This window comes from Sturnus vulgaris, chromosome 5 (genome assembly GCF_052056855.1).
Source record: "Sturnus vulgaris isolate bStuVul1 chromosome 5, bStuVul1.hap1, whole genome shotgun sequence".
NCBI classification, from domain to species: Eukaryota; Metazoa; Chordata; class Aves; order Passeriformes; family Sturnidae; genus Sturnus; species Sturnus vulgaris.
In genome coordinates, this window is record NC_142247.1 from 28146344 (window position 1) to 28169900 (window position 23557).

At 39.2% G+C, this 23557-nt stretch overlaps 1 protein-coding gene and 1 long non-coding RNA gene across 3 annotated transcripts in view; one reads left to right on the top strand and one right to left on the bottom strand.

The window, feature by feature from the left end:
• The window catches only part of GUCY2C (guanylate cyclase 2C), a 54089-nt gene that overhangs the window by 14467 nt on the left and 16065 nt on the right, over window positions 1–23557 (bottom strand). For both annotated transcript variants that reach the window (XM_088165215.1, XM_014882630.2), the window contains 13 exons: window positions 22579–22700; window positions 21627–21723; window positions 18783–18915; window positions 17470–17605; window positions 15506–15591; window positions 14974–15085; window positions 11551–11632; window positions 9182–9287; window positions 8567–8629; window positions 7937–8008; window positions 6906–7010; window positions 5648–5734; window positions 1408–1540 (listed from right to left, as the gene is read on the bottom strand). In XM_088165215.1, coding sequence (XP_088021341.1) covers window positions 1408–1540; window positions 5648–5734; window positions 6906–7010; window positions 7937–8008; window positions 8567–8629; window positions 9182–9287; window positions 11551–11632; window positions 14974–15085; window positions 15506–15591; window positions 17470–17605; window positions 18783–18915; window positions 21627–21723; window positions 22579–22700 — 1334 coding nt within the window. The remainder of the gene's footprint in view (window positions 1–1407; window positions 1541–5647; window positions 5735–6905; window positions 7011–7936; window positions 8009–8566; window positions 8630–9181; window positions 9288–11550; window positions 11633–14973; window positions 15086–15505; window positions 15592–17469; window positions 17606–18782; window positions 18916–21626; window positions 21724–22578; window positions 22701–23557) is intronic.
• Window positions 908–15180, top strand: LOC148223630 (uncharacterized). Its single transcript, XR_015803858.1, has 6 exons — window positions 908–1528; window positions 2612–2672; window positions 4776–4932; window positions 11311–11442; window positions 13506–13842; window positions 14442–15180. It is a non-coding gene; the product is annotated as an uncharacterized LOC148223630 (long non-coding RNA).

Here is a 23557-nt window from a genome sequence, read left to right on the forward strand (position 1 = left end):
GCCATAAATTATTGAGCTAGGAGATGCAAGGAGTTTTTTATACACAGTGTCTGATGAGAAGACTGCAATATTTCCCAATGGCCTTGATATCATGAAGCTATTGAAATAATTCTCAAGTGCTTTTGAGCCTGACATAGTATTATCTGCTCATAACTATTTGCTTTCTACAGAAATTATTAACCTGTATTTCTAGTGCAATGAGCACCATTGTACCTCAAAGCCAGAATGCTGCCATGGTGCAACAGCTGTGACATGCTGGTGACATATCATAACAGTGACTGAACACAGTGACCCTGAAGACAGTGTTATGATATTAGGCTGTAACATCCAGCCACAATGAACCTGTGGAACTCTTGTGAAACAGTGAGTTTTCTTCAAAGACATAGACTGAGTAGCCTGAAATTTTGAGGCTGCTTACAAGCAATAAAAGAAGATAAATACATTACAATGGAATAATAATATAAAATTAAATAAATAATTTGTAAAATGAAGAATGACTAGAACATTTATGTTCAGTGCACTTTTCTTTGTCCTTTTTTTATGTTCTTATTGCTACTCTTGAGTATGTTTGCATCAGAATATAAAAATTTTCTCCAAACCAGTTGCAACTAGTTCCTTTTCAGGTCATGTGCTGCAGTTACAGCACAGTGTTGTGCTTATTATACCCCAAGCTCTACTCTACAGATTCATACGACATAATTTCAGATGGGCTCATCTTCTCACTCCAGATCAAGTAAGAACGAAAAGATGAATAGAAAGGACTGTTCTATTTGACAGAAATATTCAATGAATGTGAGGTGAATAGAAAATTTCAAGAAAAGCTGTTAATATTATTCCAATCTGGTTGAGCATATATTACTAGACTCCTAACTAAGGAATAAGAAACACAGTTATCATTGCAGATCAATACAGATTTCTTCAAGGATTATCAGTCATGCCTGTTAATGCTTAAATGATATCACAGAGCACTATGGTAATACGTGTAATGTATACATGTATAATGTAAATGGTAATCAATTACAAGATTTATGGTAAATTAACTCCTTTTTTTCTTCACACAGTTTCAGTACTACTGTGGAACAGAACTGTTTGCATGAAGGACTTGGATACTGAAAATGTTTCTTACATCTCAATCACAGGTGAAATCTCTGTTTTCTACACCAGAAGTTGAATATTCATCTTTCCTTCCTTCTCACACTTCCTAATTTCTTTTGCTACCTGCTAGTAATTATCTAAATAATTGTGTTATTTAAGTTAAAATCTTATAATGGCTGCTATACTATGAATCAAAGTTGCATTATTTTGTACTGCGTACAAGACATAATTAGACCCTACTGGTCTATGAAGATAAGAAAATTCCACTAGATTGGAAACCATGAAGGAGAGTCCAGTTGGGCACTTTTGTACCTTTCCTTGGAGGCAGAATTGAATTACAGCCAAAATCAGTGATCTTCACTACCATGCGATTGTCTACTACACAGTTTGTGGATTTGAGTCGACCGTGGACTTCAGTTTTGCTTGAGTGCAGGTAAGACATCCCCTGGGGTTGAGAACAAAAGAGAAAGAAAGCACAACTACATGTGAGACATTCAGACGTTACCAGACTCAACAATATTTCAAGAATGTGAATATTAGCATAATATCTGTGCAAGTAATTAGATGGACTTCATCTGCAATGGATATGCAGAAATCATAATTCCCTTTCATATTACTATTTTACAAAGACTTTCCAAAGTCTTAGGAACAGTCAATATTAAGAAATGAGAAAGTGGGTCATGTCATGAGAGGTCATCCTTCCTCTTACTTAACAACAATCTGACATAGCATCTTGGTTTTGTCAATATTAGAACATAAGTAATTAAGGAGATGTATTTCCTCCCGTGAAAGTTTTAATTTCACTTGCAATAAATGTTTTTTGGTAAATTTAATATAGATTTCTTGGAATGTCATACAAAGAAGTGCTTCCAATTACACATTCATCCAACAGACACAAGACGTGTGAGAGGAATCGCTCCTTATGTCTGTACCGTCTTTGAAGATCACCACACACCAGAGATGTTATTTGAAACACTGAAGCAGATCCTCTAGCTGCAAAGCAGAGGGCTCCAGAACAGTCAATGCAGAGAGTGTCAGATGATGCACCAGGCCTTAGATCAGACAGAGGATCAGACTAGAAAGTCATAGAGGTCTCTGCTGACCTAACTGTTTATGGTTTTCTCTGTACAAGTCAATACATACCAGCTATCCAAGAGCTAAACTTGAAGCGAGCATGAGCCCTGGCCAATGCAGTTTCATCTTTATTTTCTGAGATTCAGACTCCTGAGTCACAACACACACAGGCATACAGAGGTGTGTAGCTTGCCCCTTTTTACTCATCACCTCTAAAATTATCTGATTTAGTCTAAGATACTCAAATACGGTGAAGGAGAAGGGAGTAGCACTAAAGCACAGCAGGAAAAGAACATTATTAAGTGGGTATCAACTGAGGAAGGGAGTAAGTATGCTAATTTGTACCCTCTTGCTATTATTTATTCTGTTTCATCTCACTCTTCTGAACTGCTTAAACTCACACCTTCTTATAACCTACCACTGGTTGTTTTTCTTCCTATAGTCCTCTTGCCTTCATGCTCAGTATGTGAAGTGCAGTCTATATCCTGTGAAAGCTAGAACAGGTATGTCATATCTGTTTAGTTTCTTCTCTGAATGATCTTCTACTTAGGCTCCTACATGTATAGCTCATCCTTTTGTATAACTGGTAAATAGAATTTCATCAAGGTTAAAGGCTCATGTGGTCATAAATACACTGTATGATATGCCGGGTTTTCTTTTCAAATGCTGGGTCACCCATAATTGGGAATGGATCAGAAAATGCTGCAAGAGATCACTGAGACATGAGCTGAGTTTTGGGCAGAGCAGATGTATGTCTGAGACACAAGCAGCCTGCAAAAGATGCAATCTCTGGAGAATGCTGTTGGACTGGTTATCCTGGACCTATCTAGACCATGCCAAATTTACAGAGATTGTGTGCACACTATACCAAAGGAACACATTTCTTGATTAAGCAGCTTTTAGCATGCAGCCCTGATGACACTACCCAGGATGATTTGCCTGCTTTAGGCCCTATTTCCTCCAGCAGTGCCTTCTTCCAGCTCCTGCGTTCATTAGCCACAAAATATTTCCCATTACTGCAGCAGAATTCCCAATTAGTATCAGCATCAAATGAAAGGCAAAGGTGATTTAGAATTCCTTACCCCAAGGCTTTCTTGTTAACAATTTCTAGAGGCAAAGGTCTTACAGATGTACCTGATAAAATTTTCCTCTTTCCTCCCCACTATCCTATGCACCTACCTGAAAACACAGAACCTATTAAAACCCACAATGTGATTTTCAAAATTTATAATGACTTTCAGTACAATAGTTCCAAATATTTGAGCATTCTTGTAACCTTTGCTCTGGAGCTCTGAAGCTTTAGTTCTGACTGACAAACCTTTTCCTGTCACAATGCAAGAATATTACAATCTCTTGCACAATATCCTGCAGCAGCCACTTATTTAATAAATAGTATTGCAACGACAGCATATGCACTAATAACTACACGGCTTGATTACTGCAATTCCCTCTCAGCAGACCTTTTATCAGAGCTCTTTGGTAACATGGCCAAATCCATGTAGCTATACGGTGTCCCATCAATCCTAGAGGCAGCTATGGTAGCAAAAAATAAAGAAAAGGCAGGGGGGTGGGGGGGAAGTAAATTGAGTAGATTTAGGGCTTTCTCTTTGGCCACTCCACCATCTCTATTGAACTGGAGGCTGCTCCAAGAATAGTCATCATGTGGCTGTTTGCATTAGGGAATACAAGTGAACCAACCTGTGTTCAGAAACAGATGTGGCAGCTTCTTGTGCAATCATAGTATGAGGACTGTTTGGGCCATGGTAAAAGCAGAGTGTATGAAAGTGGTGGTGTGGAGAGGGAGAAGCATCTCAAAAGGAAGACAAAAGAACTGCTGCACTTGGTCATTTTAGCAGCCTGGAGAGGTGCAGCTGAACTTGAAAAGGATAGATATTGAGATGAGACGAACTGGAGTTAAGAGGCCATGAAATGACTCCTTTAAAAAGAGAAGCCATTCAAGTAAATATAGACAAGGTGCTTGGAGGTTTAGAAGATATGGTTTGGAAAAAGCAATACTAGAATTTCATGGAAATGTGTAGGTCTCAAAAGCTTCACCACAGTATCAAGCATCAAGCTAAGGAGAGATTAGCAGATCACCCAAATAACAGTAATTTTCCTGGTATTTTCTTGATATTCCTAGATACATACAAGCTTTCATGAAGAGTTTGTGAACCATCTCTACTAACACAGCTAATAATGCTCAGGAGCCATTGCACATAACAGATGTGTACTAATCCATCCTCAGATGCTATGTCCCCTTTACAATGGTGCAGCAAATGACTGACTGTGAAGTCTCAGTACAAATGCAGTCATTGGGCATTTGGTCACTCCCTTCAGAGGGACTGGGATTTCTCTTTCCTCATAAACAGAGACAGTACTAATCCTTTTTTTCTATGGAAACATCTGAAGGTGAACTGCAAAGGGTTAAAAAATACCCTGGGTTTTGATATGCTTTAAGGAAGAAGGGAAACTCCTCTGCTGCTATTTAAAATTAAACTTTAACTGAATGTTAGCTGAACTTGAAAGTCATTAACAAGGCCAACAAACTGTGACAATTTGGATTAAGGGGGCTTTAATAAACCACGAGATTTTCAATATCTCTTTAGAACAGACACAGTGGAGTCATTCATCGTGGAGACCAACTCTGGACAGGTGCATGTAGGGAAACGGGAGGATCATCCAACTGCAAACCAGCAAGAGGAAGAGGAGAGCAGCTGAGTACTAACAAAAAGACAGAGGGGATTGTCTATGTTATCCGTAGAGGTAAATGAATTATTACATCAGTGAATTTCAAAAGGTCCTTACCTACTAGCTAAATAGTTACAAGTCTCTAATGTAGAACAGAATTTCCTTTACTGTGCATATTGATATTTCCTACCACAAGGACCTAAAAAGACCTGTTGAAAGCTACTGAAAACCAGCCTTGATTTCTGTACAAGATTAATCTCAAACTGCTTGAAATGGATAGCTGTAGTGAGAAATTAGAGTTTCTCACTCTAGTGAGAAAATCAGGATGGTACATAAACAGTTTGTTTAGAAAAAGTTGATCCCATCTCTGGATATATATTAGAATAATTCTATGATTTGAAAAAATACAGTTTTGCTCTGTATGCTTTACCTGAGGCCACAAAGCAAAATGCAAAGCAGTGTATTTTGCAGAGCTTGTGACTGCATAAGCCCTACTTATCGGAGCTACTGCTCAGTGGATTGTAACCTTCTGATCTTTGGGCCACATTTCTTTGGGGTATACTTCATTTGTTTATTTATAAATAGCCCAAAGCCAGTTCTGGCCCCTATTTCCTCCTTCAGTCTGAAAGCCACTGGCTTCTCCTGCCTCGGATACCTGTCTCGAGAGGAGAAAAGATTGGAAGGGCATACAGCTCTAGGAAAGAAGACCTTGAGACCTACACTCCTCAGAGGATGAGTTCTGCAAGACAGGACAGGTTGATTTACATTGCACTGTCAGCAGTCCACTTACCTTGGCAATATCATACATGACAGAGATTTTAAATTCCCAGTCCATGAATGTGCCATCGGGATAGGATATTTTATCATTTAAAACATCCTGTCAAGAGGAGAAAAGTTTTTCAGGGAAAAAGCAAAAGCCGACATATGGATATATAAATTACACACTTTTCAACCAGCAACTTCGTTTTTTATAGAGAGCACATGCACTAGAAGAGAAGTTGACTCAAAAAATAGGGAATAATAAATATAAAATAAGTTTACATAGAGCTAAAATAGTGGGGACTACAGAAAAGGGATTTCTGCAATTAAAAACAGGTTGTGAATTTGGTCTTCAAAACAAGTCTTTATTAACACAAAATCGCTGAGAAACAAATGGTCAAGTTGTGCAAGAGGGAGGGAGAGGATTTTCCATGTTTTGTGCTCACAGTCCATTTCCTACCAATTTACTCCTAGCCTTACAAGCTCAAAGTAAACTGTTGCTTTATCTTTGCCTGCCAGTCATTTACAGTTCTTCCAGCCACAATGACATCCATTGACAAAAGTAAACTTCCATGAGTATGCCAGTTTACCAGAAAATAACTTAGAGAGAGAACAATTATTTTGCTGCCTTGCTGTGAGTTTGTTCCAGAGACCACTGCTACTGATGAAAGTCTTTGTATGATCACAGAAGCAAAGACAATATATGCCCTCAGAAGAGCTGATGATTATCACTTCATGATTAGCACTGAAATAATATTAGTAGTAATAAACCATAAGTCTTTCCATACTTTTGCCAACAGCAATTTACCATTTCTTTTTATAAACAAAATTAAGGATTACTTTCCCTTATAATGCAGAACTTGCCATTTTTCTCCCTTGTTAATATGGAATATATTCTTTTTTCTGTCCTTGCACACTCTGTGGTACACAAGCACATCAGCAGAGACAACAGCTACAGCTTGGAAAATGAAAAACAAGTTATATCCTATATGCTTCCAATAGGGGACACAACACAAATACTGGCTATTACTGTGGCCTGGGTCTGTACTTTTCCTTGGCTCCACCTCACCTCATCCTCTTGCTGCTGAGAACCATCAGAGTGACAGCAGCACCTGGGGAGGGATGGAGAGAACCAAGCAAGAGAGAGGCAACTTAGGATCAGAAACCTGCCACCACTTGCTCAGTCCATGGCTGCTGCATGAGGGTCAAACACACAGAGATGGGGATTTCTTTTCTTACTTTGAAATTTGATAATTTGGGGGTAGAAGGAGACCTTTAAAATTCTTTACCCGCAGAGAACCTCTTTCGCAGTACTCAATCACCCCAAAGATCATGGTGTCTATCTTCACAGTGCCATAGAACTTGGTCAGGTTGTAATAATCAATCTGTAGGAGCTAGAGCAGAGACATTGAATCTGTTTTTAAAAGCAATCATTTTTAGTACAGAAACATAGGACACTGATATTTGTATGACATGGCTTTTTATCTCAGGTCATGATAAGATGTACGAGTTTCCCTTAAACCAGGGTGTACTAAGTGAAATACTTGAACACATTTGTTATTCCAGAGCCTTCTGGATTAGGGAGATAAGAGTGGTTGCTGTTGGATACTGCAAGTTAATTCCAGAGCCCACTGTACTATCTATTATTGCCTCTCTATCAAACCTCCCAGCTGACCAGAATAGCCATTATGAGTGACAGAATGTTGTGAATCAGTCAGTAAATGAGCAAGTAATAAAAATTTAATGATGCTGCACGATATTATGAAGTTTGTCCATTTAAATAGACAACTCTAGTTTACTTTGAGGTATTTTTAGAGTTTATTGAATTCACAATACAAAAAAGGAAAAGGAAAACCATTCAAAAAAAGATTCAGCACTGTAGCCAAATTAATCTTCCATGTTGAAAGAATCTGTATGCAGAAGTCAGCAGGGAGTAACTTATATTTAAAGAGCTGTAATTGGCATTCAATAATAAGATTTAACTACAGCATTCCGCTACTGATGAATTAGTATGATACGAGCCAAAAGAGTGCAGTGCCTTTTAGCATCAGCTATAAAAATTGATTTAGTAAGGCCATATGACAGTGCATGAATTACTTCATTCATCCTCAGCTTGACTGGCACACAATTATGACTCTGAAATGGTGATGAGATCATATAACAAAGTTCATCAAGCAGTATCCTTTGAGGAACTCATTACCTGTCCACCTCACACACATGCACAAGCAAATGGCTGTTCGAGTCGACAGTGGAAAGCAATTACTTCACTCACAGACTCCATCCCACCCTGCTGTGTCCAGTTCCTATGTGCAACAGTTACCTTGTTTAGTTCTATTTTTTGCTTCTCTGAGAAATTACCATCACTGTTTTTGAGATCCTTTAGGATCACCACCTGAAGGAAAAATACCAGTGAGGAAAAAAAAATCATAGGTTTAGTGCAACAGCAATTCATCATTCTTTTCCAAGAAATGTCCATAAAAAGAAATACTTCAGAAATAACCTGCCTACTGCTTCACTGTTGGAGTTTCAGTTAATCAGCTAATAAGTACTGGAGCTAAATTTTCTTCAAAGGATTTAGATCTATCAGTTGTGCAGATTTTAGCTCAACCAGAATATACCTCAATCAGGCAGACAGCTCTACTGAATGCACAAGAATTGCCATGTAAATGGCCTGTCCTCCACTAACCTATTCACCTCTTCAGTACCAAAATGTATCAGATTTCTGGTCCCTGTGTTTATGCTTCTGTGCTCCTGGGCTAGGGGTTCATGGAGTCTAATACTCAGCTTTCTGTCAGTAAACAGAATGCAAAGCAGCTGATAGGCAACAAATGGCTTACTCCTTCCATAAGAACAGACCATTTTGCAAAGTCAGGGGAGGTGGAATGACCTCCTTCCAAAACGTGCCCTCCTAAAGGTGAGGAAGGGAGCACGGACACTGCAGTCAGGTTACCTTCTTGTCATACTTGCCCTGGCGCAGTCTCGGGGTGGTGTCACGTCTCTTATCTTCATCAATCTGAGAACAAAGAAGAATAATTAACTTGCAATTATCACTTACTCCTCACTTGACAGGTCCAGAGAGATTAGTAATGTCTGTGTGTGCCACACAGAGCAGCATAAGCCTTTGTCTCTAGGGAGGGTCACTACACAAGTGTGGGACATCCATGCCACTCCCAGGTCCTCCACCTTCTGTTTTCATTCTCTTGGGCATTACCGAAGCATAATAAAGCACTGGAAAATCATTTGTAACAAAGACTATAAGTCAATACCCAGCCCATTCCCCCATCACAAAATGAGCCTTACTGATGGGAACAGGTATATTCTATTAGGGAGCAGTAGATTGGGAATAATCTCTATTTCTTCAATACAGCAAGGGTGGATTAAAAAAATATTTTAAAAGAAAAAATAAATAAATAAAAAAGTTAACAATTCCTACCAGAACCATAGGGTGCTGTAACTTAGTCCTACCAAAGCCATAGGGTGCTGTAGGCAGAACATGTCAAAATCCCAGCATTGTCTTTAGGAGACAGAATCCAAGACCCAGTTTTGGGCACTGTGTTTCTCTTACCTTCAAACTAACATGACTTGTCTCACTGGTCTCCAGAGGCAAGATTTCCTCAGGTGGTATATGGGACCATTTCTTCCACCGGCGTGCATTATCTCTCCTGTACTTCCTGAAGAACAAGAGAAGTCTTTCGGAATATCCTCCCAGTGAACCGAAACCCACAACAGGAGATTAGGACAGGGAAGCATCTAGTGTCAGGATGACACAAGGATGGTGTGACAGGTTGATGAGACTTGAGCACAAGCCCTGTGGCTCTCCTCCAGTTTTTCAATTTGAGGATATTCTAACTCTCCCAGCTTTGGGAAAGCCTAAATGCTTGTTCATTCTGTAGCAGAACAGAACAGATTTAGCAGAACAACTGCTAGGCAATTGCCAGAGTCTCAGGGGTGGTCAGAAGAATTTAAAGTATAAAGGGCCATCTGGATTTTATATCGTTTTCTCCTCCATGTTATTAAATGTAGTTGGAAGAGAGGTCCCACAAACAAATGCAAACCAAAGAAGTCCTGCCATCAACAGTAGATGGTAAGAACTGCTGTGAATACAATGCCAGGAGATGAGGTGTTGAGAGATGAGGTGCCTTTTTGTGGGTGACCCTTGTATTCTGCACATTTTGTAAAAATGAGGGAAGAGTCCTTGGAAATGGGAGAAAGAAACTGCTGTGTCCCCTGAAAAAATTCAGAGCAAGCACTGTCTTAGAGAAAAGCTACAAGATGAGCTAGTGCTCATCAAATTATCTCCTTACTTGTGCAAGTCCTTCCTCGACTTAAAAAACCCCACAGGACTGACTGGAGAGTTTGCAGGAGAATCCTGACACACTGATGCCTGCTGGCAAATGCTCCAAATGGCAGAACCCATACTACTGACTAATAACACAAATATTCCCTTGTTCACTACATTTTTAGCATATATTTGCATAAGAAAAGGAAGACCAAAACTGCAGTAAGAACTGTTTTTCTCTGTTCTACTTTGTAAGATGTATCTGCGAGTCATTAGGATGCACTGCAGTTCAAACTGGTATTGGCTGGTGATTAAAAACACATCAAACTGAATTAAAATCTACTAGGTCTAATCTTTTGTTATATGTTTTTCAGGACTTTGACTTCTTACTTTGCAGTCAGAACTTCACAGGTAGCTGTGGAATAGTTCAAGTGTCCTAGAAACTTAGGAGATAAAGAATGAATAACGAGGCATTTTGTGAATTTTCGTAGATTTTCTCTTCCTCTTTGCTTGTTAGGGGACAACCTTTGGTAGCAATTATATTTGACAAGTTTGCTGTTATTTTGACACTAAAAGTGCAAGTTCTATTCTAAAAAATTCTCAAAAATCTCTTCTATATTTGATGCTTGGGAATATCACAATGATATATACAATCTAATCAACTAAACAGAATCTTTATATTTTATGCATCTGCAAATATGAGAAAGTATAGAATCTTTTACAAGTCCCTACTTTTGTTTATGAATTTTGATTGGCATTGCAAACTTCACAGTCTGTTTATATGTTAGCGCTTAGATGTGACAATGATTAGCTCCTACGTATCTTGAGTACAATTGGATATGTAACAGTTGTGTATCTTTCATTTTTCCCTTGTTTTAGTTAGCAAGGCAGATTGGTCTACTCAAAATAAGAGAGCCTGAGTAGCATCTGTTTCTAACAAACTTAAGATCTGCCTTTTTTGCTTTTTCTGAAGTTCTCTTATATATAACAAAGATATAGACTGAAAACAAATGCTAAGGTAATACATTTTTTTAAAGATTAAAGAAAATCCTGTACTTTGGAACTGTGGTGGGATTTCTTCCATCAAAAGGAGGTATCAATGATTTCTATTTCTGCTTTTTCCATAATGATAAAGCTGGAGTTGAAATGCTGCAATAAATTGCAAGCTGTTAGAAAAATTTTTATGCAGGGTGTTAGACTGAGTTGAAGGAATGGATCCATGCAATGAAAACACCAAAACCTCATGGTATTTTGACTCCTACAATGTCTCAAGAGAAATACACCTTCTAGATTAAACTTTTATGTCACCAATACATTAAAGAAATAAAAATGAATCCCAAGAAAGCCAAAGATGGGTAGTAAAGTGGAAAAATTCTGAAGATTGGTCTGTGACTTGTATTTTTGTGTATGTATAGGAATCAGAGCAGATGCAAGAGCACTGAGCCTTGCTGCATCTTCTCCCTGGATTATTAACCTGTCATAACAACACCATGTATGCAAGCACTACTTGGCATATACCAGAGTTCACACTAGGGACAACCACACAGGTATGTAAAGTAAGTTAATGAATGGCTCTTCAAGAAGAGATCAAAGGCGTTGTCCTAGTGGAAAAACTGTTCAAGGACAAACAAACAGGAAGCCAAAGGGGTTGGTACCTTAGAATCAGCAAAGAGATGATCAGAACCAGAATCACAATTCCCGTGAGTGTAAAGACAGCAATAGTCAAGATGTGTGGGCCTACAGAAAAGAAAAAATTAAAGATAAACAACTTCATGGAGGATGTTGAAAAACAATATTGTATTTAAGAAATTAACCTCACACCCATGTGCAAATCACAGTAACTGACCGAGGATACATTTTGGTCACATCCAAATTGAGAGGCCTTGATAAAGTCCAGCACTGCCTGGGAATGACACTTGCCTCTTTCAATATCAGATGAAGCATGACCCAGAGCAGTGCAGTCTCACATCCCCAGTCTGTAGGGACACCCAGGCAATGGTGCTACTGCATGGACTGTACTCTTCAGTAGGAAATTAATATGCTATAGAGGGAAATTAATCTGGTGGCAGCACGAAGCCAGTAAAATGTCCTGTCCTGGGAAGCTGCCAGGAGCCAAACAGTTTGAAAATCATGTTGTTCAGGCATCTGAGGACTTAGACCCAAAAACCACAGAGCACACAAGGGTTCTAATCCTGAGCAGGCAGACAGGATGAACAAGGCTGGGAACTAACTAGGGTTTTAATGTTGATTGTCTTACTGTGAAAAAGCAAATTGAAACCTCTCTCGTGTATGTTCTTGGAGCTTGGGGGTACTGGGAAGGAAAGTTGACAATCACCAACTTCCTTTGAAGAATAACAGGCCATTATCACAGGGCTTCAGCTGGTGGTCACGTGTCTAGAGTGTACCTACTTTACTGAGCAAGTGTCTCAGGCAAAAAGGCAGAGGAGAATCCAGTTTTTCAGATTGCCCTGTTATTAATAACAATAGAAGAGTTGAATTATTCAGCCTTACTGAGGTTAACATACTTCTGTCTGTGCCCAGAAACAGAAATGAAGGCACACAGAAAAAATGATCAAGTGTAAAAATTAGTAAGTAAATAAAAACCAAATTTGCACACACTAGCTGCCTTCAGGATCAAGCAGCAATTGAGGAGGGATTTTCAACATATCAATTTTTGTGCCTATATCTGACATAGGATTCAGCTTATGGATTTTGGACCCAGATTTCTACTTTGATTTTTCTTATTCTGGATATCACATCTCCCTACCTTCTTTCAGTATGTTCATCAGTCTAAGGGCCTCAAGGTAATTTAGTATTAGTCTGATGCTCTCTGATGAACACCATTAGTTCTATCATTTTACTCCACAAGTTAAGTCACAACTATAAAATAAGAGATAAATGAGAATAGGCAATGACATTTTGCATGAAAATTGTCCAAAACTTCAGGTTTGTGAATTGTGTCATGCAGCTTAAATTAACAGGTAATAGTTTCCCGTGGAAGTGCTGTAGGACCGTAATTTGCCTTTCCTGAGGTTCTGCTACCACCTTCTGGCTCTTAGTTTAACAACAAGCAGAGGGACAGCACATCACATATTAACCGGTCCTCTGGAATCAGAAATGTTTGCATATTGAAGAATACTCTTATCCGTGTTTAGAAAGAGGGTTAAAATTTTCTGAATAAGGGGAAAATATGGATGAACCCTCGTTTTTTTCACGAAATAGGAGGAGGAAGGTAGTCAACAGAACTGGGTCAGCTGTTCTCAGTTACAGCTTAGGAAGGAGCAGGACCTCTGGTTGTCTGCACTGTTCACCTACATGGAGGAAAAAAGATATTCCAAGTTGGAAAGTTTTGACTGGCTTTAGCAAGGCACAGTGATTACTTAAACTTTGACCATTCCCCTTTATGGGGGGGATATATTTATTTAGAATCACATTGAAGGAAGGCTTATTTTTTTTAAATGTGAAAACAAAATAAATGCCTTTGTGAGACAGTTTTACTTTAATTTAGTATGGCTTGGCCATGGTGTCAGGCTTCAATTTAAGCACTAGATGTTGAGCTACTGACATTTGTAGACATTGGCTTTCTGCATTTTTTTTCTACCTTGTGCAGCAGCTTCAAACAAGGACATACTGAAGGGAATATTTGAAAGATACTTCAGATCCACTAACAACAAGCATGTTATGGGGCCCAAGCGATGGATGAGAATGAGACTGGAGCAACATCAAGAAGACAGGAGCCAGAAAGCACAGAGCTCATGGAGTTGGTGCAGGGAGACCCTGTGGCTGATGTGTGCAGTGTTGCTGTCTCTGCACAGACAGCTCTCATGGTCATACCAAGGGAGACCAGAGATTTGACCAGAGATGAAAAATGAAAGCGCCACTGAAATCCCTCTGCTGCTCCCAGAACTAACTCGAGTCTTATCAAAGCTGCTGTCTCCCTCCTCCTGGTAACTCCCGTGGGTCCCTGGCAATAAACCACTACTCCTGCCTCTCTTATGAGGGATAAAGCCTAATTTGAGGGCATCTGATTTACTTTACTGAGATATAAAAACGTTTAAATCCATTTGACCACCTTACTGTGAATGGACTCTTATTTAGCACAAGGTGTTTATCTCTCCAGTTATGCTTTGCGTATTCCCTAATGGAGGGAAGCAGTACAGCAAATTAATGGGAAGCTTTTAGCAGAGACTTTTAACAGCAGCTTCTCTGGATTCTCACTGATGAAATGACTCAGGTGAATACTAACCCTCTGTGCACTAACCCTTGCAATTACTGCCATAATTTTTATTCTGCATATCATACCCTGAAGCATATGCCCTTCCATTGCCAATCACCGTCTGGCAGCAGTCTTAAAGGGGGAAATAATCTCAGTATGATCAGACTGACAAGGCTGTACTCTGCTATGCTGAATAACAAGGGGTTCATTCATTCTATCCAGGAGTCACCAAAAACTCAAAAGAAAAGGAATGGTGATTTCTGAGACTTTAGATTTGTTAGTTCGGGTGCAAATAGAGATGTAACCTAGTTTTCCATGATATTTCTTCAGAGTCATCTCTTCTCAGAGACTCCTCCAGAGAAGCACCCTGAATCTGCACAGTACTGTGTCCTCTCCCCAGCTCCCTACAACAAGGATAAAAGGTGAAGCAGAAGTCACTATGCTCCATCAGATACAGAAATGCAGAGTCAGGTAACTCAACATAATCTTAATTCTGCTGCTTTTCCTGAACAGTCTTTCAAACAGTTCACACCACTGCCATCTTCTAGTGAAGATTATTTGTTCAGGGGTGACTTCTTCTGATATACCACATGGTATTCCTCATAATCACTGGTACAGTATCGAGTTTTCGAGAGACTTAGTATCAGCACTTAAACAGAACTAAAGGCTTCGAACTGGACTGCAGGCAGAGAACATGGGGGGATGAGGCAGGAAAAGGAAAGATGCTGTTCTGCACCCGGCTCCTGGCATCACTGGCTGGGGGCAGTGTGAAGGTGGCATGCTGGATCACACAGCAGGTGGATCTCAGGACTGTGTGACTTGTCTTCAAAGAGGTGGGTAGTAGGTTTAATGGGTGTCTCACCAGTGCTTGGAGAATCACTGGGCAACTTGTGGTTCTTCCAAATGAAATCTGGACTCCTAGTCGCTTCGTATGTCTCATTGCTTTGAGTGTTGAAATACAGAAGAGGTTTGAACTATGGATGGGAGGAGGAAAGAAATACAGTCAGCAGCTGTGTTCTCCCTCTTTTGTCCCTTGCTTCAGACTACCCTTAATAAATGTATTGCCCAAACTCAATTTTCCTGCTACAGTGGTGTATTTCTCAGTGTAGCCGTATGTTTGGCTGCCATATTCTTCCTCATTCCTCCCCTCTCTCTGAAAATACATTTACAAATCCCACAAAATATCAGCTGCACTTCACTTACTGAATCACCAGATTACATCAATCCTGTCAGTCTCCAGCACACCTCACATAACCCCCTTCTAGCACACACAGTGCCTTGGCACTCCACCACTCCTGCTGCAGTTATTTTCATCATTCTTTTGCAATAGTACAGGGCATTTTGTTTCTCCTTTCACATATAAGGTCAAACAGTTGCACCCTGGACATACGTACATAATTTGCAGCCTGTGATGTGTACAGCACGGTCAGATTGTGATCAATGTCTCCAAATTCATCTAGAATCACAGGACCGTCTACACCTGCAGACACAAGGAATTAGTCAGAGGGCTTGCATTTTCAGAAACACAAACATGAGGCAGGAAGGATGGGTTAAATAAAAGGATTCCTGATACTTAAGATACTTTTCTTCATGTACGTGCTACATACATATCAGCTCAGTGTGGTGCTACTTCTCCTTTAATACCACACTATGCTTTCTCTACAAAATCCAATAAAATGTGTTGAACTGACAGCACTGAAGAGGAAAGTCTCCCTCTAGCTATAGGAAAATATATTTGTCAGATTTCTTCAGCATACCAAGAATGTTGGAGTCACCTACCTAGAAGAGATCATTTTGGAAGTGAGAAGCAGGATGGTCTGTTTCCACCTGCAGTTTGAATCTATCATCAATAAAGGAAATGCAAGGATACTTTCAATTCCTTTATTCTTTTGAAATTTCTAATAATAATGTTTTAACCACGTTCTTTTTGCCTTTAGCCTCCTCTCTGTACATTAGCAAATGTGCACATTGAGAAATTGCCTTTGTAGCACATTACAAGGATTTTAAGGTGGAACTTCCCAAATTCCTCAGCACAGCTTGACTTTGTTCCCATGAAGTCAGTTGCCTCAGCATGAGCTTAGCCAATATCCACGACTCCTGAAAGTCTCACCTTAATTTCCCCCTTTTTTTTAATAGGAGTTTTTTATCAGCTTCAGATTGTCCTTTTGCTGCTGTTGATGATGACTTGTTTTATTTCTCCTAAGTTCCATATCAACATTATTTTAGTTCAGCAATTACCCTCTCCCTTTTCACCTCAAAACCTGATGCTGACTTTTTAATGATCCATCTTCTTAATATCAAAATAATTATTGTATGAAATCCCCACTGTACCAGACTACATCACAAGAAAGAATGAAGGTGATTCAACACCTATCACATTTAGGATTTTTTTTTTTTTTAACTAAACTGAAAAATTATGATGAGCATTACAGTGCTGTATTTTGGATGAGTAAAAGCGTTTGTGCAACTTAACTTTCAAACTCAAACTGAATAGATGAGTTTACTAATATTCAGAAAGGGGTGCTGTCTCCAGGAGGAATTAGTAAACTATATTTTGGATACCATGGTTAAAGTAAAGACAAGCTTACAACCTTTTCTATCTTACGAAAATCTGGGAAACTTCTACACACATATTTGCTGAATGTAGGTGGGGCATATACACAAAACTTTCATTTTGGTTCAGATCTCTGATGTGAAGCAAGAACTGGGACTATACTCCATGTTTCCACTTCTTTGTGTAACTTTTGCCTCTGTCTTTTCCTCATGATTGAATTTTATGATTTTAAGCCCATGGCCTACAAAACAAAAGCCCACCAGTGCTAGACAAAGGAACAAAGTCAAAAGAATGGATAAAACCCATACCTCTCAATGAGATTACTTCCAGCATTTTCTATATTTCTCCCATTCTTACAAATGTGTCTTTAAAAAAAAAATTGCAGCTGGCTTATAAATGTGTCAGTTTTAAAAAAAACCCAAACATAGCCTTGAAAACAAACATCATTATTTAATATTATTTCCTTAGTGAGAAGAACAAGAAAGTTGACTAAGAAGACCCAACCCACTGTTGGCTGGCCTACACCCATACTGCAGGCACCCAGACCTACATGGCTTTGTAAACTGGAAAAAGTTGAAACTACTTCATTAAAGGTCAATCAAATGACTTCAGAGTAATTTTGAACATCAAATACTGAAAACAATATGCTTGTAAAAATTATATTAAAAGAAAAAAGTCTGGGAATAAAACTCCTTGAAAGGCTTGGACTTGTTTAGTGTAGACTTATCCTAAGAGTGTTTAAAATCAAATTTCTTTTCCCTCATCAATTAAGTGAACACTGCACAGGATGGTACTTTTTTTTACCTTGAAAAGTGGTATTTCGGAATTCCTTGATTAAACTGAAAGGTGACACTGGGCTCTGTGAGATGACAAATTTCTTGAGACTATGTCCAAACAGCAACACTGCATTAAAATAGCCAGCAAGAAAGTCATCTTCCATCTAGAACAAAAGGAAATAAAAAATGGCTGTTTGAGAGTTCATGTTTCTGCCATAAAGCTATAATAACTTTGATTAGCTCCATTTGGCAGAAACTCCAGCATGGAAGACCAGAATCTGCTGAACACTGAGTGACTAGATGGCCAATGCCACATGAGTGCTCTCATTTCGAAAAAGAAAGGTAAACAAAATATATTTTTGATGTATGAAGTCAGGAAGGTGCTGAAAACTTAAAAGAGATCAATGTAAAGGTCTGACATCCTGATCCTGGTAAAAAGGATTAAAGAAATCCTTGGCAGTTCTGCTTTGCTCAGTGTGTCCCAAAGACCCTGGCTTTGGATAAGAGTTTCTCTGCAGGTTCAGTGTGGTGCCAGCAAGTTTGGGTTTCCTGGTGGCCACAGCTCAGAGGCAAGGAGCTGTGCCAGAATTTCCAGCAGCCTGTCATAGACCCAAAAAGTATTAAGCCCAGGCTGAGGGATCTAGAAGCCAGAAGCTTCAGGCTGCCTGCTGGAGAGATGGAGCTCAAAGCCACAAATCCTGGGAGGAACTCTACATGAAGGACCTGTTTCCTGGGCAGATGGCAGGAGTATCAGTTTCACTAAACAAATACAGCATTTTCATAGGTTCTGCTTTTCTGGAAATTTAAAAAAAAAAGTTATTTCCTATGAAAAAAAAAGTTCTTGTTTTTGAAGCTTATCTGGAAGGCCACTGGAAAGAAATTGAAATGATTGTCATCTCTCAGACATATCTGCACAGACAAATTAGTCAACAATTATTAGTTCTGAACTTTCCATGCTCACATCTCAATCACGCATATAGATCTTTCTTCACTGATGCCTTGCAGCTACGTGCCAGATCGTCAGTCACACAGATGTAGAGTGGAAAAAACATGTGCCTATAAGTCTCCCTCACTCCCCATGGATATGGCACTTGCATAACAAATCAAAAGTTTGAGTTGAACTTCACAAAGCAGGAATATGCCAGCCTGCAGATTTGCCTTATGATACTATATTTTGACATCATTACATCAGGACAAAATGCCATCCTGCAATAATATAAGGATATATCAGCTTAGAAGCATGACAGAGGATGATTACAGCAGCATTTTTAGTTTTCATTTCCTCATACACGAACGGGAATGAACTAAACGCGATAATCAGATATAAAATAGTGTTCTTACCAAGATGTCCTCCATGTCTTCATAGTCTCTAATTACAGTATTGTAATTGTAGCTGTAATTAGCTGGTGGCAGAGTCAGGACAAGTACATTGTGCATGTAATCAGCTGAGATGTTCTTCTTGAAGTACATATTACTGCAAAGCAAAGCACAAGAACCCCATGAACAGTGAACAACAGGGTCAGTGGTATCCATGATAGAATCACTCACCTGTTCCCCACAGCACTGTTATTTAACAGGTTAAAACAGTAGTTCTAAAAATAAAATTTCATCATGCACACAACTCTTTATATCATTCATTCCCTGATGCTAGCTTTTGTGCCTAAATATATTAAAAGGTAATATCAAGGAGATCTGCCAATCTGACACTCAAAGGTTGTGAACTACTGTTACTATTGTAACTGTTTGTTTTCTGTCCTGTTTATTTCCTCTTCTTTTTCAAGCAGAGTTCATATTTATTAAAACTCAGTTTCTCCTTGGAATCCACAATTCTGCAATCATAGTTTTTTCATGTTACTTTGCCTGTTTCTCTTCTGTTTCTCTACTGTGCCTGAGCTCTTCTGTGCTCTTTTTGCTTGTTCCTCTAATTTTGATATTTCCTGCTAGAATTGAGCACAGCGGGAGTTGCACTAAAAGTATTTAACAGGAGGGAATGAAACATTCACAGAGATGCAGAGAGAAGATTATTGATTCATTTGTTTAATTCAGTGAGATAGGAAAATCAGAGGAATCTGTGTCAACTTGAAAACTCTGCTTAAACAAGCAGAAGATGTAGCTTTCAGGTATCTTCGGTTTCATCACCCTGACAGGCCGTCTGGAGGTGCTTCACAGACTGGCCACCACCAGATTCACATGTTAAAGAATTTAGCAATAGATATTAGTGTCAACTGACAGCATCTGTCATTGTTATGGCTAGACTGATAGAAAGAAAAAAATTGCATGAGCCTTCTCTCATTATTCATGTTTGATCATCCTTTTATTTTGTCAGTCAGTACTGACTGTACAGTACAGTCAGGACTGTATTAAGACTTTTTGGAGACCATAGGCTCTGCTCTATGGCCATCTGACTGGATTCTGACACCAGAGCTCTGTCCCTGCCTTTCCCTGAAGCTTCTGACTTTTACAATGCACTTTTCACCCTAAAGAATTTCAAAATGTTTTTCATCCAGGCTTGGACTGAACTAGCCAGTTGAAAAGGAAACCTCATTAGACTCCACCAGACTGGATAATCCTCCAGCATCTCACCTCTCTCGAGGGAAGCTTAAAGACTGTGTGTGTGTCCTGCTTGCCAGACAGATCAGAGCTGAAGAAAATTTAAATCTATCACTTTTTCAGAGACACTTCACTCCTGGAGAAGCATGGGACTTTGCCTACTCCCTCTCCTACAGCTTGAGTTTCCATCTAATACATCTATCTATATTTTGGTTTTTTTAAGAAGAATAATGTGATTTGAGATACTCAGAAAAATAAGGAGTCTGTAGAAAGTTTAAGAAGCACAGTATATAAAGCAGCCTGAGGCAGCTGGGTATATCAGAAGGATGCATATCACAGCAAAGAATTCCCTAATCACCCTCACCTATTGTAATGCAACAATTACACCTACAACACCAATGTTAAAGCATTCACATACACAGTTCCCATTGTGCATTTGCAAAGAAACAGGAGTTGAGGCCAGTTGCCTCAGGAAAAGCAAATGGAAATTCCTAGAGCCTGATAAAATTGTGGAATGCAAAAGCTCTTAGAGGCACTTCTGAAAAATAGATATGGTAAACCTGAAAGTGTGCAGGATAGAGAAGATCCTGTTAAAACCTGAACAAGATCCAGTTTGGAACCAAAGGTTAAATCTCTGTAGTCGTTAACCCAGAGTTTCTCAGAACTCATTTGTTATGGTCAGCTTTAGACATAAGAGCTGGGAAGTCCCACTGGCCCTGGAAGTTCATGGAATCTTTTTGCTACACGAACAGTGAAGTAAGTAACATCAAGGCATGGGCACACACAGCTGCCTTGTGATCATCCATCCATCCATTCACACCACCAGCACTGTCCCAGGCAATTAACTTTCTCCCAGACTGTGACTTGCTATGGCAACTGGGGCTATACCCAAAAAACACCTAGTTTAAGTATCTACACTTAGTTGTGCAGATGTAATTTCTGCTGTATCACTTAGGGCCAGAGATCACCTCTCAGTCCTCCTATACAGCCAAGGCGTTTGAGGATACCATTGGTAAAGCAAATTTATGTCAGATGTCTTCTATAAAGAGTTTTTTAATTAGCAATATTAAGAGGAAATTAAACAATATAAAACTTAGGCTGTATACTAAGAAACTTCCCTGAGAAGTTATGTTTCTGTGGTTATAAAGATCTTGAAGAGACGGTTATAGAGTACAAGAGTTACAAACTGGGAGAACAGTTATATCACATTAATAATTTAAAAATTGAATAAATGGAGTCTAGAAAAATATACTGTAAGTCCTATTTACATAATTGTCTGGTTGGGCAGAACATATGAAAAATGTACCATATCTCAAATGAACCGTATCTCATGATCATTTTGACTTTGGACTCTGTGCTTCTTTTATGGTTTCCTGCACTGAGGAGCCCACAGGACAACATTAAACCTACCTGCTCTGCTGCTGCCTTAGAAAAATATTGTATGAACCAAAAGGGATTTTGTAGAGGATGTGCCATGAATTAAGCACTGTGGCAATAAATGAGGAAAGATGGCAATAGAAAACATTTTGTCAAAGAGCATTTCTTCAACAAAACAGTTCCATTCAGACTATTTCCATTATCTGTATCTGTCAGCAAATTGCAGAGAAAAGAAGAAAAGAAAAGGTGATACTTTACTTGAAGGGATCTATCAGGATGATAATGATGTCATTATCCACCTTCTCCGTCCCTAGGTCTGTGCTGAGGTCCTCTGGAGAGCCACACATGATGATCACTACAGAATGGGCAAAAATTGAGACAAATTGGTGAGATTTACAGATAAGAAGAGGATGCTTGCCTGCTCCCCTACAGTTGAGTAACAGGCAGAAGAGCAACTCTGGGCTAAGGCACATTATCTGTGCTGTACTGGGGCCCAGGCACAGAGCTCCAGCCTCTCTGCAGCAAAACCAGGATATCTGAGGGGAAGTGATAAAAGGTGCTTCAACATCTGCACCATTTTCTGTCCGATTGCACCAGAGCAATACCATTATCTCACTCCAAGAAGCATTAGGAGTTGTGGTGCCATAACAGCTACTCAATATGAGCATATCTAGGTTAAATGGCCTTCAAGTAATGGCTTCATTAGCTTGCTTACGCTCACTTGGCCTGCTGATGCCAGGTGCTTAGTCTTAGGAGAAGATGAGGTATTTATTCATTCCTTTTTCTAGTTTAGATGAATCATTTCCAGAAGTACCCCTTGATGGCAAAATGAGGTCCATAAATGTACCAGGGCTGCAAACACATGAATGATAGAGAGCTTGCAGTATCTATACTCTTGTACTATTTAAAGCCCTTCTTAGAGAAATTGTGATACCTGGATTTCTGAATCTCTCACAAAAAAGAGCTTGTGCCTAGATGGGATAATTTACCCAAAAGCTCTCTAGAACAAGAGTATTCTCCCATATTTTATGAGGATGAAGAGAGGAATCTAGGAACTTTGTGCCAGTTTATCTTTACATCCATGTAAAATGGTATATCTTTTTCCCACCATTTCTGATGAAAGGCTTTCCCTATAACCTAAGGCGTGTGTTTGATTTCTCTGGAAAAGCAAGTCACTTGCAGAGGCAGTGCAGCCTTAACCCCTCCTTACCATTGCTTTTCCGGCTTGGATTTTTCACAGTACTTTTAAGCAGCTCTGGAGTTCTTAAAATATCCTTGAACGTCAGCTTTTCAGAGAACTCTGTGATTCCAGCATCTAAAGCATTCATGTACCTGGCACAAGGGAGCAAAGATATTGTCAGGAAATTGCTAACTCCTCACATTTTCCCAAATCAACCATAGTGCAAGATAGGCTGTTCAGAGCACACAGGAGTGTTTATAAACTGATATGAAACCTTTTCTGCAGCAATAAAAGCGAGAGAATCAATACATGGCATGAAAGATGCAGAAATGCTTGGAAAGTCAACCAGAGGTATTTGAGCATGAGTTGTACAAAGGATGGATTTGGACAATGCAATGATGTAATAAGAAGTTAACAATTAAGAAAAAAATCAGGGATATGAGGAAACTGCAGGAAGTGAGACTAACAGGGAGGCAGAGCAGGAAGCTCTGCTATTTAAGACATCAGTGGTAATGTAAGAAGGCACATGTGAAGGTTCAAAGGACTAAAGAGGAACTACAGAAAGAACTGAGACAAAAACCACACATGTACCCTGACTGTGAGAAAAGTAAAGGAAGGAAAGAAGCAATGAAAAACCTACACAGAATCAGTTAAAATTTGAAGGGGAAAATGACTCAGCAAAAAAAGCAAGCAAGTGAAGTTTGCTAAAAGATTAAGGAAAAACAGTCAGCTCCTGAACTCTACTCTTGCTTCAATATGTTATTTCTAAGAAGAGATATTTTATCTGAAATAAAGTTAATGCAGAGGGAAAATGAAAAGAACTCTCTTTGTTTTCAAACTACGTAACCTTTGATCTACCAGCACTGAGATCTCAATCCAATGAGCTACTAAATACCTTTTGCTTCCTTTTTATCTTTTTTTTTCTTCAGGAACAGAATCATTAACCATTAATTTACAGAAACATTTGCATAGTTAAAACATAAACTGATTTTGCTATCACTGTGGGTGT